Below are 20,108 nucleotides of genomic sequence, written 5' to 3' on the forward strand. Positions count from 1 at the left end.
CGGTGGACGCACACACTAGTCTCACACACAGCTTGTCGGAGTATGGGATGTGGACGCACACACCACAAACACCACAGGGAGGTGAGGCCACCCCGCGTGTCTTCCCCTGGTGGGGTTAGCGCACACACTATCACCACAGGGGTAGAGGGGTGGACGCACACACACACACAGGCGAGAGGGGTGGACGCCAACACACTCACACACAGGGAGAGGGGTGGACGCACACACACAGGAGAGGGGTGGACGTACCCACACACACAGGGAGGGTTGGACGCACACTTACAACACACAGGGAGAGGGGGTGTGCGACCGCAACACCACACAACACAGGAGAGAAGGGCCCGTGTGCGTCTAGCGCTACCACAACAACACAGGTGCGAGATGGCGCCCTGGTGGACGTCTATCACACACACAACTAGGGGTGAGGCTGGTTGGGAGACAGCTACACACATTCACAGAGGACGAGTGCCCCATAAGGCCGCCCCCTTTCCCACATCACCCACACACAACCACGTGTGTGTGTGTGTGAGTGGGTGTCTGTGGTGGTGGACACACACCACAGTGGGAGGTGTGTGACATCATCTATCACTCGACGAGGGGTGCGACAACGGGCCGCCTTTGGCGTATTTACGTCATCCACACACACACACCAGGGATAGATGAGGCTGGTGGGTGGGTGTGGAGGTTGGGACACACACACACACACATGGGTGGGGAGGGGCACCTTCCACGTGGTGGAGGGGTTGGAGTTGGGAGCGAGGGCAGAACACAGGCGAGGGGTACTATCCACACGTCCGAGAGAGAGGAGGTGGATCACAACAACCTCTTAAAACCAACCGCGTGGGGTGGTGTTGGTTCCCCCAACACTCCGGCCTTCCCTGCACCCACCGCGCTGTTTGTGGTGGCGTGGGTCCCCACCCCCTTCTTCCCACGTGTGTGGTGTACTACACGACATCTGCTGTGGTGGGAGAGGTTTTTGAGAGGGTATGTGGTAGTCTTGGAGTACTATCACTGGCGTGTGGTTCGTTTCCTATCCGTCCTCTTGTCCTCTCCTCTGCAGAGGGCCCTCCCCCGCGTTGGTCACACACTCTACGGGTCTTGGAGATGGGCGTGTGGATCTCACACACACCACACACGTGGAGAGGGTTGGACACACACACACACACACACGTGGAGAGGGGTGGACACACACAGCAGGGAGAGAGGGTGGACACACCAACACAGGGAGAGGGGTGGACACACACACAGGGAGAGGTGGACACACACACAGGGAGAGGGGTGGACACACACACCAGGGAGAGGGGTGGACACACACAGGGAGAGGGGTGGACACACACACGGAGAGAGGGCTGGCGGAGAAGGGACATATGGGCGAAAGGAGGGCGGACGAGGAGGGAGAAGGGAAAGGAGGGGACGGAAGGAGGGGAAAGAGGGCGCGGAGGGAGGGAGGAAGGTGGACACGGAGGGTGAGGAAGGAGGGAGGAAGCTGGACACGGAGGGAGGGAGGTGGACACCGGTAGAGGGAGGGAGGTGGACACGGATGGACGGAGGGAAGGAGGAGGTGGACAGAGGGTGGAGGTGGGGAGGGAAGGTGGAGGTGGGGACGGACGGAGGGGGGACGGAGGGAGAGAATCGTTACAACACTGTGTATATACATAATGACATTAGTAATGTCTTTATTCTTTTGGAACTTCTGGTACTGTAATGTTTACTGTTCATTTTTATTGTTTATTTCACTTTTGTATAATGTCTACTTCACGTGCTTTGGCAATGTTAACATATGTTTCCCATGCCAATAAAGCCCATTGAATTGAGAGTGGGAGGGAGGGAGGGAGTGGTGGGAGAGAGAAGAGGCGTTGGTCCCAGAGGAAGAGGCCTGGCTGATGCATGTTCTGAGAAAGAAGAGGCAGAGGCGATGCAGGCGACAGAAGACACACCCACAGTGTAACCCGATAGACAGCTGGATGGGAACTAACCTCTCCTAGGGGCAGGACCGCACTCATACTTGCACACTAGCTAACACACATTACATTCAGGAATGCATACACCTATGGCATGCATACGCACCTCTGCATGCACTGTGAACAAACACAAGTGCACGCAAGCTGGCATACTGTACACACTCGTGTACACAGACAACCATGTGCTTGTACGCACCCTTACACTAATGCACTGAGTGTACAAAACCATGACTGACTGACCAGTGAAACCAGGTAAAAGCTATGATCCCTTATAGATGTCACTGAATCCATCTCAATCAGTGTAGATGAAGGGTAGGATTTTTAAGCATTGAGACATGGATTGTGTATGTGTGCCATTCAGAGGGTGAATGGGCAAGACAKAAGATGTAAGTGCCTTTGAATGGGGTATGGTAGTAGGAGCCAGGTGCACTGGTTTGTGTCAGGAACTGCAACGCTGCTGGGTTTTTCACACAAGTTTCCCATGTGTATCAAGAATGGTCCACCACCCAAAAAGACATCCAGCAAACTTGACACAACTGTGGGAAGCATTGGAGTCAATATGGGCCAGCATCCCTGTGGAACGCTTTCGACACCTTGTAGAGTCCATGCCCCGACGAATTGAGGCTGTTCTGAGGGCAACAGCGGGGGTGCAACTCAATATTAGGAATGTGTTCTTAATGTTTTGTACACTCTGTGCAGTACACACACTTATCAGCCATGGGATGATATCCAGGTCACAGCAGGGATGACAGGGCTGTAGTGTATAGTGATCTGAATGGTCCTCCTGCTTTCCAGCCAGACTCTGTTGTGACTGGATGAGTAGTACGTTTCGGTTCTGCTCTACTCTTCTATGCCGTACAAGGGGTTTGTCTTGAGGCTTTCAGTTCATACTGCAAGGSTTTATCCCAAATGCTGCCCTCTTCCCTATATAGTGCACTACTTTTGACCAGGCCCCTTAGGTCTCTGGTCAAAAGTAGTGCACTATATAGGTAATAGGGTGCCATTTGGGACTTACTCTAGGATTATCGCTGCCAGGTGGTGGGAGCAGCCAGGAGTCACATGCCTGACTGACCTGCTGGTTGTTTGCTATGTAGGCTAACTCACTACTGGCCCAGATGGCCTCCACTTATAGGGATAATCCACCACCAGAAATAAAATAAGAACATGAAACTCCTGTCACTTGGTGAAAGCCTGTGTTCAGTGGGTAAAAAAAAAAACTTTCCCCGTGATTTAACTTCTATTTGGACTGTCTGTGAAATTCGGAAATCGAGTAGGAACGCATCATAGCTACTGTACAGGGTTCTTGTCATTGGAGATAGAGGATAACATTTAATAATGCTTTTAAAACAATTACCTACTTCCAGATTGCCAAATCAGCCAATAGATGGTATGGGCATACTGTCTAAAACACATCTGTTTATATCCTCATGACTAAGTAGAGATTTTGCTTAGATGTGCTCATTCTATACGGTGTACCAAATGATTCAACTCAGTTTCTCTTTCAAGTACCATCTCGCAATGCGGCTTGTGTGTCTGTGGGAAACGTGGGAACTGGCCATTGTTGCCATAGCAACATACTCTGGGCAGAGGAGCTGCAAGCTGAACTTGGTGAGACTCTTAAATTGATAGGGCAGTTTGTTTAGGAGATTTCACAGGTAGCTAGCTACTGTACTTCACATGCTGATATTGACTTGTATTATTGTGTGTAGCTATGTTAGTTGGTAGCTACCTTTGCATTATGGGTTTTGTAGTCCACTAGAGCTTCAACCAACATGTTCCTACCAATCTTGTTCTAATGACAAAATGAAACATTTGTTCACCAAACATATTGTTTTCACGTAGTAGTGTTAGAGATGGGGGGGATTGATACAGTTACAAATCAGGATATTATTTTTGACGCTCTATCGTATCATTTTGACAATATGCAACATTATTGCACTAGTTGGCTGTACTTGCACCAAAACACCAGTATTTTTCCTTCGTAGCTTGTTCTCCAGGTTAAATACAGAGCCAATTTGTTTTCAACACTTTCATTTCCTTTTTTTTGTAAGATTATAAAATATAATTAACAATACAAAACATACACATACACGGTGCATTCAGAAATTATCCAGACCCCTTGACTTTTTCCACATTTGGTTACGTTACAGCCTTATTCTAAAATGGATTTACCTTTTCCCCCCCTCATCAATCTATACACAATACCCCATAATGATAAAACTAAAACAGTTATAAAAAAATAAAAAAAATCTTTGCACATTTATTCAAAATAGAAAACGTATGTAAATGTGATAAGTATTCAGACCCTTTACTCAGTACTTTGAAGGACATTCAGAAAACTTGTCCCGAAGCCACTCCTGCATTGTCTTGGCTGTGTGCTTAGGGTAGTTGTCCTGTTGGAAGGTGAACCTTCCCTCAGTCTGAGGTCCTTAGTGCTTTGGAGCAGGTTTTCAGCAAGCATCTCTCTGTACTTCGTTCATCAAGGATATCGCTGCTCCGTTCATCTTTCCTTCGATCTTGACTAGTCTCCCAGTCCCTGCCGCTGAAAAACATCCCCACAGCATGATGCTGCCACCACCATGCTTCACTGTAGGGATGGTGCCAGGTTTCCTCCAGATATGACGCTTGGCATTCAGGCCAAAGAGTTCAATCTTGGTTTCATCAGACCAGATAATCTTGTTTGTCATGGTCAGAGTCCTTTAGGTGCCTTTTTGGCAAACTCCAAGCTGGCTGTCATGTGCCTTTTACTGAGGAGTGGCTACCGTCTGGCCACTTTACCATAAAGCCCTGATTGGTGGAGTGCTGCAAAGATGGTTGTCCTTCTGGAAGGTTCTCCTTTCTCCACAGAGGAACTCTGGAGCTCTGTCAGTGACCATCGTGTTCTTGGTCATCTCCATGACTAAGGCCCTTCTCCCCGAATTGCTCAGTTTGGCCCGGACGGCCAGCTCTAGCAAGAGTCTTGGTGGTTCCAAACTTCRWKAGTTTTTAAGAATGATGGAGGCCACTGTTTTCTTGGAGACCTTCAATGGTACCAGTCCCCAGATCTGTGCCTCGACACAATCCTGTCTCTGAGCTCTACGGACAATTCCTTCAACTTCATGGGATTGGTTTTTGCTCTGACATGCACTGTCAACTGTGGGACCTTATATAGACAGGTGTGCCTTTCCAAATCATGTCCAATCAATTGAGTTGAACACCGGTGGAATCCAATCAAGTTGTAGAAACATCTCAGGGATGAACAATGGAAACAGGATGCACCTGACCTCAATTTAGAGTCTCATAGCAAAGGGTCTGAATGCTTATGTAAATAAGTTGTTTCTGGGTTTTTTCCCCATAAATTTGCAAACATTTCTGAACCTGTTTTTGCTTTGTCATCATGGGGTATTGTGTGTAGATTGAGGATAAAAAAATATAATACTTTAGAATAAGGCTGTAAAGTAGCAAAAATGTGGACAAAGGGAAGGGGTCTGAATACTTTCTGAATACTTTTTTTTTTGCACTGTACAAAAGACATCACACAAACATCCGCAACATCACACCTGCCCAGACCCACATGCTCACACCCCCATCTCCAGTGCCTGCATCACCCTGCGCCACATGGCCTCAAACTGCACCATTTTGTTTCTCTCCATTGCCCACGCACTTTCAACATTTAGATAATAAAGCATTTAAACTTTCCATTGTGTTAACAAGAAAAGTGTCTCACTGCACCCTCATATGCCATGTCTTGAAATATGCAGACAGATGGATTAAAAGAACATTTACATTGTAATACTTCTGACAGCCAACTTTAACTCGGCCCAGCACTTTTATTTCCATGACTGATCAAAACTAATTTTCTCATGGCATTCTTGGCCTTCTGCAGCAAACATATGGTGAGCAATATGTTTGGAACATCGAATCTCAATAAAATCACAGTATCGGAAGCGCAATACATATAGAATGGTGAGAATCGCAATACGTATTGTATCGGCACCTAAGTATTGTGATAATATCGTATCGTGAGGTCCCTGGAAATTCCCATCCCTAATTAGTATTATTTAACACTGTTAATCATAGGAATTAGTGGTTTGGGGTGGATTATCCTTTTAAGATAGTGATCCGTCTTTGACTTAGTTGAGTAAACAGGCTCATTCGTAGTGGTGTTCATTTGTTGTTTGGAGCCGTTGCATGGTGAACTCTGGATGTACTGCTACTAAAGCAGCTTCCTTGCTGGCTGGGAGTGATTTGAATGTTTCTCTTTGGCATTCAGGCAACCTCTAGACCAGACAGCTCTGTTCCTCTTATGCTGCTATTTGCAGTATTAAAGTAGCTGCCTCACCATGTCTCTGCCATAGAGCCTCTGTCAGCCTCATGTCCTCTAGCTTATCCCACTGTGTGTTTGTGTGTGTGTGACTGGTGGGGTGTGACACTCACGCTTCCCTCTTCTCGCTCGCTCTCTCACTCAGGCGAAGGCTCATCAGTGCCATATTGCCTTCATGATTGCTAGTGGTTGTAATTTAGAAAGGGAGCGGTGGGTGAGGGGAGAGATGGGAGGGGAAAAAAGCAAAACAAATGGATAAGCACCGGCTTTGACCCCATGGCAGGGGAGATTTGTGTACTCAACACCGAATGACTGTGTCACACAGCTCCATTCAAACATTATTGCAGACCCACTCTCTCCCCCTAATAGGGGGTCACTACCGGGCCATATTGGGGGAGGCAAGGGGGGTGTGGAGTCAGTCAAGGGTCACAGATGTATAGATAGCAAAACTCATTGCTTTTCCTGAGATGAGCCACCCAGAGCCAGCTGTAGTTATGAGCCTAGTGGGCCATTAGGAGACTATGGGACGGGGATAGGATGGGAATTGTTAAGGTGTCGGGAAGGGAGGTGAGGTGAGGTGAAGAGCAATCGTGGCCCTGTGCTTGCCCTTTTCACAGCAGCTGGACCCGGGTGAAGCAGAGTTCTCCTCACTGATGTTGCTGTGTCAGGGGAGGGACGTGTGAAAATATAAGCAACTGATTGGATTGGGGTGACCGTGTAGTGTTCTCACTGACCTGATTCATTCTGTTCAGTGTGCTAGCAGGTTGGTGGTCTGCCTATGAATGAGTTGTAGGCCTAATTGGAGCCTGATTGTGTTTTTATCTCAGTCACTTTCAAACCGTAATGGCATACGCATGTACCGCTCTCCCTGTGTAGGCTAATTACTGAAACGTCTCACATGGATATTAGCTCCCCCTTTTAGCTAACATTACAACCCTCTACTGTTTTTATCTGCTAAGTAAAGGCTTTGCGCAACACAGGACATAAATACAACATACCAGTAAACAAGGATTATGTGCCTTGGGTCAGTGCGGTCTCCCCCACCGCTGCATCGCCAGTGCGGTCTCCCCCCCCGCTGCATCGCCAGTGCGGTCTCCCCCCCCGCTGCATCGCCAGTGCGGTCTCCCCCCCGCTGCATTGCAGTGCGGTCTCCCCCCGCTGCATCGCAGTGCGGTCTCCCCCCCGCTGCATCGCCAGTGCGGTCTCCCCACCGCTGCATTTTCAGTGCGGTCTCCCCACCGCTACTCGCCAGTGCAGGTTCCTCCCCCACCGCTGCATTCTCAGTGCAGTCTCCCCCACCGCTGCATCGCCAGTGCGGTCTCCACCACCGCTGCATTCTCAGTGCAGTCTCCCCCCACGCGTGCATCGCCAGTGCGGTCTCCACCACCGCTGCATCGCCAGTGCGGTCTCCCCCACCGCTGCATCGCCAGTGCGGTCTCCCCACCGCTGCATCGCCAGTGCGGTCTCCCACCCGCTGTATGCGCCAAGTGCGGTCTCCCCCACCGCTGCATCGCCAGTGCGGTCTCCCCCACCGCTGCATCGCCAGTGCGGTCTCCCCCCCCGCTGCATCGCCAGTGCGGTCTCCCCCCTCCCCACCGCTGCATCGCCAGTGCGGTCTCCCCCACCGCTGCATCGCCAGTGCGGCAGTGTTTCTGTGTGTAGAGAGGCGCTGGCCAGGTCAGAGAGGTGTCTGGACTGAGAAGTGAGACATTTCTCTCAGTAGTGGACACCACTGGGGTCCAGAAAGAGGGCCATATCCCAGAGCCATGATGACAATGTCTTTGAAGTCCGTTGAGTATCAGGTTTGCAATAGAGAGAGCAGATATTTGTTAGCAGTCTGCTAAGCCAATGGATCAAGTAGGGTTTAGGAAAGTATTGATGGACAATACAGGGCTGATTTATTTGTTAGTAGACTAAACCATATTATGGCGAAGTGTGGAGTCTGGGGAAAGTGCAGGTTGATTTGCATTGGAGGCAGCTATTGTTTACATTTAACCCAATGCATTACCTGGAGTCCTTAGGAGACATCATTTGAATTTGCTTCTACTCTGTGCTCAAAGGCCATGTCCATTGACCTATACTTCTCTTGGGTTATGGATGTATTTGGCCTATGCTTGGCCTTTAAATAGGGATGTATTATGAGCAGGTTGTTAGTGTTGGTGTTTCACTAATGAACAGAGCTCATATTTCAGAGCTCATATTTCACTGGCCAGGTGTTCCCACTTGCCCTAGTGACACCAGAGGTGTATGAGTCACACCCAGACACAGACAGCATCTGGGCAGTAGTCTGGTGGAGTACCATTATCAGGCTGACTGGGGTTAAAGTGGCTACGGCAGGAGAGAGTGATGAGAATGCTTGTTGGCGTAGAATGATTGCGGGGCTATGTAGAACTATAACCCAGCAAATACGGCCAATGTGTTCTCCATCTGGGAAGTCTTTAGCTGGCACACACACGGCCAACTCTTACCTTTTTGATACAGTGATTACTGATTTAGCCTTTTACCTCGTTAACCTCCCTGCTGTATGGTGCTTCTAACAGCTAGACCGGCAGGAAGCACATCTATTTGAACCAAAATCCCAACGCGTGTAATAAGGTCATTTAGTTAATGCTATTATCCAAATAGACTTTCAGCCAGTAATACAGTGATTCAGGATATGTGGTCCATTGGCCCATGCAGGAGTCAAACACACTACTTGGGTGTTCCTAACACCATTCTCCACTCAACCATTTGAGCCAGCGGAAGATGTATAGCTAGCTATGTTAAGTCATCCACTCCCACTCCATATTCCTGCTATGCCTGGAGGTTGTGTGTTTCATGTGTGTGTTCCTCGTGACGAGAGTGTGCGAGTGGCCGAGCGTGTGCTGCGGAGCGACTGGCCTGTAACGGTGATCAATGAGGTTGTGGTGAGGGGGCTGAGTCTGTATTGGGGACGGGAGGAGGGGCAGCTCAGCGCTGCCTGGTGGTTGGATGGTGAAATAGGTTTCACATGTTAATGAGAACCTTGACTTGAGATGAGACAAGGACAACAGGGCATATTCTCTCTCTCCCTCTCTCTCTCTCATCCTATTTCCTCCCTCCCTACATCCTTATCCTTTCGTCCTCTCTTCATTGTTCTCTCTCTCATTATCTCCTCCTTTGTCCTCTCCCTTTCACTTGTTCCTTCTCTATTACACGCAATGCAAATGGACAAGGAGAAACCAGGCCGCTCTCACAGTGCATCTCTCAGCTAGGGTATTGTACACCAGCGATTCTCAACTGGTGGGTCGCGACCCACATTTAGATCGCAGGAGATTTTGAATGGGTCGCGATGTATCTTATAAACGACTAAAACCAGGTAGAAAGTGTGTAGCAATGATAATTCATAAAAAAAATTAAAATATTTAATGGAGTTAAGCAATTTTTCTTCAATCGCAGTATCTTCAATATAGAGTTATTAGCAGCGCTATTTAGAGGATTTGGTTGATTTTTGTGGTCTCAAACCAGTGAGCTTAACCTTCTGCATCAAGAATATGAGTAAAGTGAAATTATTGACAGTGAAAAAGGTGGGACTATTGTTCCCTTGTTATATAATTGGTACATTTACTATCAATACAGCATTAAACAGTAAAACACATTTTTGAAAAGTAACTGTTCTCCAGATTGCATTTTGCCAACCTAAAAAATCGCAATGTGAATATTGGATTGCGACTGAGACAACTTGGTTCAATTTGAGTCCTGAGGCAAAACCAGTTGAGATCCACTGTTGTACACCATGGACATCTGCTACCGTAGCATGAGCCAGTGTATCTTTCATAATGGGACATCTAACGTGGAAAATCTAGGCCTATACTATAAATCCTTATTAACTAGGCTCTGTTTTTGCTCAAGTGTTGGCCTTAGTAAGACAGAGGGCTCGATGTCAGGACAGGTTAAGGTTAGGGTTACTTCTACCTGTCTGGGTATAAAGGGCTTGAGCCCTCACTCTAACCTGAAGGATGCTTATCCAGACTGTCTGTAGTTGTTCAAGCATTTAGAGATTACTCTGCTGTTGCGTTGACATGGTGAGATGAGTTATAGGCGTGTCTGTGTTTTGACTAACGTTTCCTGCCTGCTGAAATCATCTCTTATTTAGTGTGTACATAGTAGCATACAGGTCAACAACACAGTTGTGGGAATTCTGGACTATAATGTCACCGTCTGCCAACCATGTGACTGACTCACCAGTCTGTAAGTTTATGGCTAATAAAGTAGAAGACTATCTCTTGAGGGAAATATATTGCTAACCTTACAGAAGGTTAGGGCTGTAGGTAGCCTAGCAGTTAGAGCAATGTGCCAGTAAGCGGAAGATCGTTGGGTCGAATACCCGAGCCGACAAGGTGAAAAATCTGTACGTTCCCTAGAGCAGGGCACTTCACCCTAATTTGCTCCAGGGGTGCTGTACTACTATAAAAACAACCCTGTAAAACAACACATTTCACTGTACCTATCTGGTATATGTGATCATAGCATTTTTGGGGGGCTTTTAAAAAAGAAAGCATGCCTCCGTGAGGAATTTCAGGGAAATGTACACCATTTGTCCCACACATATTGTCTTGGAAAACGATTTATTTCTTTAGTGTCAGTAATTGAGTCATATCACCAATGAAACCCCACACTAATGTGTATGTATGAAACCCGATGGCTGTGCTCTGCATGCGCTAGCTGCTCGAGCGTGGAGAGAAAAAGCGAGTGAGTGAGCACACACAGGGCAACCTCCACTGGGAGCAAAGGGGTTAACTGGCAGGAATGATTGAGGTGTTGGTCTCTGGGAGACTGCACAAAGGACTGCTGCCATATTTTCCCTCCTTTCTCTTTTCTACATTTTTTTTCTCTCTCCTAGCTCTTTCTTGCTTTCTCTCTCTCTTCTCAATGTGAGGTGTCACTGCATGCAAGCGGGAGCCTGAGTCAGAGGGAAATGAACCCAATAAATCAAGCTCTTCGGACTGTCTTTTCTCCTCCCCTGCTTGGACCTGCTTTTCCATCCCTGCGTGGAGCTATGTGCAGTCAGCCAGGAATGTCTTTGCCCCTGCCCCCAGCCTTATCCTACCCACCATGGTTTCCGTTTGGAAAATTTGGCGACATTTGAGAAATTTACCGTATTACTATGTATTAGGGCGTCCACCCACGGTGCTCAAATTGACATTTCCATTATTGTAGTTCATCTTAAAAGAATAGAAAGTTGTAATAAAGTAGAACGATGTTCTTATACCAACATGACAGGTTTTACTGAAGTCTTCATTCCTCCTATAAATCATACATTAATATCATTTAAAAGCAGAAAGAAACATTTAGCCCAGAACAAGTTGCCTACACAGTAATAAAATACAACTTCAAAATATACATTTTTTATAGTATCATTTTCTAACGACCTGACCTATAAAAAGTATGAACATTTTAATTAAGAAAACACCAATGTTTTCAAATATAATTGAGGCCGCTCTAATTTAATTTAGCCTAGGCATGAACATTTTAATTAGGCCTAATAACAACATGGGTGTCTAGGAACACCAGAGCCGGGCCGTCCCGTCCCACTTCCCATTCCCGCTGCGATTCAGCACCACAGCAGCGGAAAGAGGCTGCTCTAGGCGGCCACAAAATGAAGAAATTAATAAACTGATGTTGGACAATCAAATTCAATATGTAAATAAACTATTCGTTAAGGCTGGTTCATTGAGAGAAAGCTTATTTTTCCAACGGTCCTGTGAAACGAGGCCTGTGAAACGAGGCCTGTGCCACGCATTCATGAAAGCACTTTTTACAGTTCTACTGGATGATGTTAATAAATGTTCTGTTTATTGTAATTTGAACTTTCGTGGGGTCATGACTCTCGTCGTGTGATATACATGGCTTATTGATAACTCTGTTTCCTACTATAGGCAGTTGGCTGCCTAGTGATTGCAGCATTGTAACTCTCCGACGTGAATAGTTTTCAACGTTGTGTTGTTTCCAAGTGCTACTGAATAAGCTCAACTGAAATGCACCAATTGCGCATGATCCACATTATTACTCTACTCGAGTCTGTCCATTCCAAATCTTTATACTATCTATACATGACACGGACGGCATATGTTGATCTTGCTTAGGGCGGCAGTGGAACTTCTAGGACCGGGCCTGACCAACACAATAATATGCCTCTAATTTACTTGAGTTTGCGGCGGACCTTGACCTGCTCAAAGTGAGCCGCTGCTGTTGGGAAGTCAAAACTGTCCAACTCCTTAGAGTGGCTTGAGATGTGCATCAGCCTCGTTACTTTGTCTTCAAGAAGGTGCGATCTTGAGACCGTCTTCTAATCTGTTTTGGAGAAAGAATTCCCTCTCGTCGGGCACACTGGAAACGGGGATAATCAACACAATCTTCACCAATTTTGCCCAGTCTTTTAGCTTGATTAAAAATAAACACACTAATTTCCAAGTAGCTTGAAGATTTATTAGTGTATGAAATATTTAAGTTGGAGCACATTTGACTTCTTCCATCAATGATTMAAATGCATTATTTTGTGATGGATTTTTTTTTTTTGCAGACGTTTTGGCTGGCAACAATTGTATTTATTTTTTGGGCCCGGCTTACAGAAAGCCTCCCCCGCCCCAGCATCCAGCCCTTTGCGCCAGCTCTATAGCCTGACCCCAGTCCAGGCTTCCTACCTCCCAGCCCCCTGGGCTTTAGTCATCAGCCTCCCTCCACCACTGACTACTCCCCTGGGCTCCAAGGCTCCAGGGACATTGAAGGAGAACCATCCCATCCCTCCTCCTGTTTCTATCCCCTCTGTGTGTGCAGGGAAGACAATTGTGTGTGACTCACTCTGTGTAGCTGCCCTGTGTCTGATATGACTGTGTGAGGATGCGTTTGTGTTTGTTGGTGTGTGTCTCTGAGAAAGGGTCCTGGGTGGCTCTCCTCTTCTCATGCTGAATGATTTATGGCATCCCAGACACACACGTCAGATGGTGTGCTACAGTATAAGCATCAAAACAGAACATGGCCTTTAGTGGCCTAAGACTTAAGGCTGGGACGATACCAGGATCACTATTTTTTCCAAGGCAAAAATGAAATCACGAAGCAGATGTAACTCTTTTGTAATTTTAAAAACCTGCTGTATATAAAATATTGTGTGCTATAGCTTGGAAAATAAATAAATGTTTCCAACATTAGGGCTGTTCTCCTAAAGAAGTTGAATCCGCTTGTTGTTTTGTTTCCTTGCCACGATACTAACAGGTATCCCGGCCCTACTCACACTGCACAGCGCTGCTCTGGAAATGAAATGGGAAGTTGTGCAGCCGTTCAAGCTGAGTCAAGGGAGGGACGGTTCATTCAGGTCATGCGACATGTTCTAGTATCAGATCAGGTCTGATCAAGCAGTCAGTTAGGAGCAGAACCAATTCCTCTGTGTACTGTAGAAACTATTATCTCTGGGCCCATATGTTGGAGTTGGACTGCTGATCTAAGATCACGTCCCCCGTGTCCGTTCATTATAATCGAAAAGGKAAAACTCATCCTAGATCCTCACTCTTACTCTGAGACACTTTGTGAATAATATGGGCCTTGATCTTCTGTAGTATAGGCAGGCTTTCATTATCATCATCATCATCGTTATAGCCTTTAATGGTCATCTGTTAGATCACAACATCCTCACCAGGGAAGAGTCTGCTGCCTCTGCCATTCACTTAATCTCACTGACAAATTAACTGTGTTCATTTCCTGTCTGATTGAACTTTAACTGCTGTCTCTGTGGCTGGTTCAAACCTTCTCACAGCAGGCTCATTGACAGTGATCTGAATGTGGACACAACGATGCGCTGTTGTTTTACCCCTCTGTCTGGTACAATAGAACTGTTAATAAGTGACTCTCCCTCTGTGTGTGTGTCTCTCTCCCTCTCTGCCCCCCCTCGCTCTTTCTCTCTCCATCTCTCAGCCTGTGGCAGAGCCCATCCCTATCTGCAGCTTCTGCCTTGGCACTACGGAGTCGAACCGAGACAAGAAGCCAGAGGAGCTAATCTCCTGTGCAGACTGTGGCAATAGCGGTGAGTTGCATTGTGGCAGCACGGTTTCTATACGCTGAGACATCAAGGCAGCACTGCCTGCTACTTCTGCCTGCACCTTGTTCTATTGGATTTGTCTTAGGTTTAACTAAAGTTATAATTTGACAGGTTGGTTCTCGTAGATGTCTGAATTTGGTAGTTTGTTGTCATGGTTGATTTTGGCTCTATAGGGCCTTTTGAGTGTCATTTTTTTCTATTGTGAGGTGGTGGTGTCCTGTGGTTGTCAGGATAGTGAGTSTGTGGCTCTGTTGATCTGTGTCCCCTAGGCCACCCGTCTTGTCTAAAGTTCTCACCAGAGCTCACTGTGCGAGTCAAAGCTCTGTGGTGGCAGTGCATCGAATGCAAGACCTGCAGCAACTGTCAAGATCAAGGCAAAAACGCAGTGAGTGTTTGTGTCCGTGTGTCTCTGTGTCAGCCAGTGTGCCTGCCTGTACTTCAGCACAATACGTAGGAATCAGATCTGTTGTTTTGCAACAAACTGAGAACTATTTTAGACAGCTGCTGCAGATGGTTCTCTCTCTCCTCAGACCTGTCAAGTACAGTTCTGGTTGGAGGGAAATATGCAAATGGTGGAAATGTCAACTATTTAAACATGACGGCAGCGAGTGACCAAATGTTTACTGTGCGTTTAGGAGAACATGTTGTTCTGTGACTCCTGTGACCGGGGGTTCCACATGGAGTGCTGTGACCCCCCACTGATGCGGATGCCAAAAGGTAACCCCCCTCTCCACTACTTCTTCTCCTCCTCTCTCCCTCTCCTACCCCTGACCCTCCTAATGTACCTAATAAAATCCACTTAAACATGCGCTGTCCATGGAAATTCCTACCTCTGTGCAGTAAATGGATCCACTGTACATCTAAACGACTATGGCCATGAGATAATTGGGAACAAATGACAAAGCTCAGAAGGACCACAGACCAAGACGGTACATCTTTCCACCAGTGTAATGACATGGACCTTTATTGTGGTTTTAATGCTGGTGGTACTGTGTAGTGCATGTCAGTGTATGATGGTAGTACCGAAGAAGCGGTTTCATGCCAGGCCATCTAAGCTAATACACTCCTGATCTCTTCTGATCGGATCACTTCTGGTCGGATCTCTTCTGATCTGTTTTGCTCTCCCACCAGGCATGTGGATCTGTCAGATCTGTCAGCCCAGGAAAAAGGGAAGAAAGCTCTTGCATGAAAAGGCAGCACAAATCAAACGGCGCTACAACGCACCACTGGGACGACCCAAGAACAGGTTGGTAACGACATGGAGAGAGCAGCACCGTCTGGGAGCTAGCAGTACGACACGGTGCTAGACCTGTAAAACACAGCGGGTCGCTTCAGATCAGCCCCACTAGAGTTTCACTGGCCAGTCAGACTGTTTTTAATGACTGCCTATTAGTCTAAGAGCTGAGTTTCATGCCATAAATGAAGCTTCTTTGGAGCCTGGACTCTAGCTATATGACACTCGCTGATCAACCAAATGGAGTTGTTTAATGTGGGAGTGGGGAACCTAGCTGTGCTCTTTTGTTGACATTACTTGATCATTGGAAACACAACCAAAACATTTTTGTCTGTCTTCTGTTGCTCTTGTTGCTATGTAAATGTATTCCAAATGACCAGGCCTTAGTCTATATAGGGTGTTGCTATTAGCTGGTGGGTGTCTGAATAGTCCTGTCTCCCATTGCAGACCGGGCAGGCTATTCAAGAAGCTGCGAGGGCCGGGTGGGCGTGGCAGGCGGAAGGGGGGCCGTCGCTCGCAGGGCTCCTCCTCCCCGCACTCGTCGTCCAGCTCGTCCTGCGAGGGTTATCCTGGCGACGACCGGCTGCTGTTCTCCCTACGAGAGGACTCGTCGGAGCAGGGAGGCCTTCGCTTCAACAAGAAGACCAAGGGCCTGATTGACGCCCTCACAAAGTTCTTCACGCCCTCGCCCGATGGACGCAAGGCCCAGCACGAGGTGGACTACTCCCAGCAATACCGCATCCGCAAGAAGGCCATACGCAAGGAAGAGGGGGACGACAGGACAGGTGAGGAGGGTATGCTGAATAATGCATTGAATATTGAGGGTGAATGAGGGGTTGTAGTGGCTGTATTTGTATCAGTCAAAAGCTGCACTTCATACTATGTCCTTCAGACAGACCCAACACCTGCAAAGTGGTTGTTGGTCTTTGAGAACTGGCCCAGTGTCCACACAGTTGTCAGTTCTAGCCCTTTGTGTGTRAGTCAGAACCTTAAAACATGAATATACTGTCCACTTTCTGTAAGTGTCCCACTGACTTATTGTCCCCCTCTCTGTACTTCACAGACAATCAGGACAGTAGTGACTGGCGTGAGGATGAGGACAAGCTACCAGGACACGAGAACCTGACAGAGAAAGACGTGGAACTCTTCAGACACATCCAGGAGCTGGCGCTACAGGTAACCACAAAGACGGAGACAAAGAAAGTGTTTTTGTGTGTGTGTGTGTGAGAGAGGTGGCACTGTGGTTCAGTGCATTGTCAGGGCAGAGCTGATCTGTCGGTGTGATCCCTCACTGGCACAGACAGATCYGAGCTTCAGATTACTGCCGTACATCACAGGAGAAAGGCTCTGTCCCAACGCAGGGTTTGATTCTTGTTTTGGTCAGTAGGAGAATAGGAAAGGCTGGTGAAAAGTAGGTGCAAGCTCAGCGTTATTTCAACTTTGTATTTTATAATTTATGGTTTCCTGTTGTGGTTTGTTTACAATTACATTGTAGACTAGACACATTGTGAAACTGATTGTCTTCCTCTGAGAGTGGATCCTCTCTCACAGCAGTCAGTGAAAAAGATTCAACGCAGACCTGACTCTGTAGGCAGGGGTGACTGGCCTTAGGTGTGTGTGTGTGTTTTTTTGTTTGTTTGGCAGCGTGTGGTTACCAGCGCGTGTCAGCAGAACCCAGTGGCAGATGCTTGGGAGTTTCCACTCAAGACAGACCAGAGAGCTAATAATAATTATGTAAGCAGGCGTCAGGGTGCCAGCTGCACAGGAGCCGGAGTGGGTGTGCCTGTTTGGTTTACTGTGCCTGTGTGGGTGTGCCTTGGCGTGTGTATATGTCTTTCTGTCACTGTGTGTCTGAGTGCCGGTGCGTGCCAGGCCCTAGTGTGTGTGTCGGGCATACCGTGCTGGGTTAGGCAGGGGGCAGTCAGAGGCCCAGTAATCCCTGGTGTGTAATCTTGGTCTGATCCATGTTCTTTTCTTAATCCCCTGTTGGAAAACCTGGCCTTCACTTGATACTGGAGTTCCAAACCTGAACCCCCCTTCTCTGCTCTCGTTTTCTCTCTTTCTCTTGCCTATGCAGAAAGTGGGGGTGACCGGCCCTCCAGATCCCCAAATGCGTTGCCCATCTGTCATCGAGTTTGGCAAGTTTGAGATCCAGACTTGGTACTCCTCTCCGTATCCGCAAGAGTACAGCAGGTAAACGAGCACAAACATTTCACATGCTCCACTCTGAGTCAGTCCACTGTTAGTTTCTGTTCGTATAATTGATGTTAATGACTTAAAGTCAGTTTTGCTCTTGTCTGGTCCTCATCAATTTCCCTCCATCTCCTGTCCCAGACTGCCTAAGCTCTACCTGTGTGAGTTCTGCCTGCGTTACGTGAAGAGTCGCAGCATCCTCTTCCAGCACATGAGGAAGTGTGCCTGGTTCCACCCTCCAGCCAATGAGATCTACAGGAAGGATGGTGTCTCCGTGTTCGAGGTGAGACAGACTGAGAGAGAAGCAGATGGAGGCCACCGCCCTGCCACAAGCCAGACCGCTCCTGCCACATCCTGTGCTCAGTGTCACAAAGACTCTCTGTGGACTGAAGGTTGAGAATTGAGAACGCTACATACTGCGGCAGCCCAATTGTGATCTTTTTTTCACAAATTTGACTTTTGACCAATCAGATCGGCACTGAAAAAGAGCTGATTTAAAAACATCTGATGTGATTGGTCAAAAGACCAATTAGTGGAAAATAGATCAGAATTGGGCTGCCTGTGTAAACGCAGCCTAATTGAGGGGCAGTCCGTCTGTCTGGTAGGATGGCGTCTGCAGCTCTTGTTTCATTGCCTCTGCAGCCCGTCCCGTCCTGACTCGTTCCCTCCTGACTCATCCTCACTCAGCAGCAGAGTAGAATAGCTGGGATGTCAGGCTATTTGCCAGGGAGCCCCTCTCTCCTCCTCTCTCTTTCCCAGCCAGGGACACCAGAGATGCCATGGCTCACATCATTGGCATTATTGTCTGAGACTAGTCCCCTCCTCCCATATCCCACGTGTGTCTGTCTCATAGTTACTCATTTTAAGGTTCGGAAACGGGCTGAATGGTGCAGTCAAGACTGTCCTTTTGAACTTGGATCATTGTAGTCAAACTCATGTGTAATACTTGTATTTGTTATATTCATGTGCACGTTTGCCTCGGCAGCTTGGTGGTTGCTCTCTGCTCATGTCATGCAAATCAGATTCCTTTCTTGCAATACAGGTTTTCATTCATTTAATTTATTCATGGTGTGTTTGTTTTGTTTTGTCAGGTGGATGGGAATGTGAGCACAATCTACTGTCAGAACCTGTGTCTGTTGGCCAAGCTGTTCCTGGATCACAAGACACTGTACTACGACGTGGAACCCTTCCTCTTCTACGTTCTCACACAGAATGACAGCAAGGGCTGCCACCTGGTGGGCTACTTTTCTAAGGTACGTCTAACCACCAAATAATCAAAATAAACACATCCATAAATAATCACAACCGGTTAAACCCTAAAGTTACTTTTAGGGACAGATCTAGGATCAGCTTACCCTCCCCAAATCCTAACCTTAACCATTAGTGGATTTGGCCAAAGTGGTCTTTAGATCAGTGTCTGGATGCACCTTCATTCTGTTCTAGTGAAATACCTCAGTATGCAGAGAAACCTCTGCTGCTTTGATGCTCTGTCTCACCGCTTACTGTCTGTACGGATGCAGGTGCTCTTATTAACATACAGAATAGCTGCCAAAACACTGCAATGATCTTTACACACACACACACACACACACACATAGCACACGACACACACACACACACACACACACACACACCCAAACACACAGACCTCTATGGTGCTAAGCACAGTCTTTCTCAGAGTACATTACCATGCCTTTTCCAACATTGGAATCTCTCTCTCACGCTCTCTTTCCCCTCCAGGAGAAGCATTGTCAACGAAGTACAACGTGTCCTGCAATCATGATTCTTCCCCTAGTACCTAAGCCGCAAAGGCTAGGTCGCTTCCTCATCGACTTCAGTAAGGAGCTCCGCCAGGCTCAGCTACAGCTCCTCTTCCCCAGTCATCTTTGATGCAGTGCAATTGCTCTGAGCTGCTGTAGAAGTTTTGGGTGCAATGCCATCAGAATAGCAGTCTAATCCCATTGAATTGAACTAGCACACGTTGGGATCTGATTCAAAGTGCCTGTAATGGAATAATGTCCCAGTCCGATTCTTGTTGAGTTGAATAAGTGAACCTCATTGGCCCTTCCTACTCCGCTTAGCTGTTTGGAATGGGATGGATTTAGAAGGTGGGTTGTTTTGAGGAAAGCTGAAACACACTATCATGTTGATGGTAGAAATAGTAGCCATTTATTTATAATACACAGTCCATAGACTGAATTTGTATACACAACAGTCATAGACTGAATTGTAATACACCAACAGTCATTAGACTGAATTGTATACACCAACAGTCATAGACTGAATGTATAACACCAACAGTCACTAGACTGAATTGTATCACACAACAGCCATAGACTGAATTGATATACACCAACAGCCATAGAC

At 47.2% G+C, this 20,108-nt stretch overlaps 1 protein-coding gene across 4 annotated transcripts in view; it reads left to right on the plus strand.

Annotated features, from left to right (window-relative positions):
* Positions 1-20,108, plus strand: part of kat6a (K(lysine) acetyltransferase 6A) — a 34,797-nt gene that overhangs the window by 6,838 nt on the left and 7,851 nt on the right. Inside the window, exons 3-12 of one of the 4 annotated variants that reach the window (XM_023979044.2) lie at positions 14,191-14,299; positions 14,584-14,699; positions 14,950-15,031; positions 15,446-15,560; positions 15,996-16,342; positions 16,612-16,724; positions 17,626-17,741; positions 17,883-18,024; positions 18,833-18,994; positions 19,482-19,578. In XM_023979044.2, the coding sequence (XP_023834812.1) occupies positions 14,191-14,299; positions 14,584-14,699; positions 14,950-15,031; positions 15,446-15,560; positions 15,996-16,342; positions 16,612-16,724; positions 17,626-17,741; positions 17,883-18,024; positions 18,833-18,994; positions 19,482-19,578 (1,399 nt within the window). The remainder of the gene's footprint in view (positions 1-14,190; positions 14,300-14,583; positions 14,700-14,949; positions 15,032-15,445; positions 15,561-15,995; positions 16,343-16,611; positions 16,725-17,625; positions 17,742-17,882; positions 18,025-18,832; positions 18,995-19,481; positions 19,579-20,108) is intronic. The other 3 variants (XM_023979045.2, XM_023979046.2, XM_023979047.2) reach the window with 3 other exon arrangements.

The sequence above is a fragment of the Salvelinus sp. IW2-2015 genome, linkage group LG33, assembly GCF_002910315.2.
Source record: "Salvelinus sp. IW2-2015 linkage group LG33, ASM291031v2, whole genome shotgun sequence".
Classification (NCBI taxonomy): Eukaryota; Metazoa; Chordata; class Actinopteri; order Salmoniformes; family Salmonidae; genus Salvelinus; species Salvelinus sp. IW2-2015.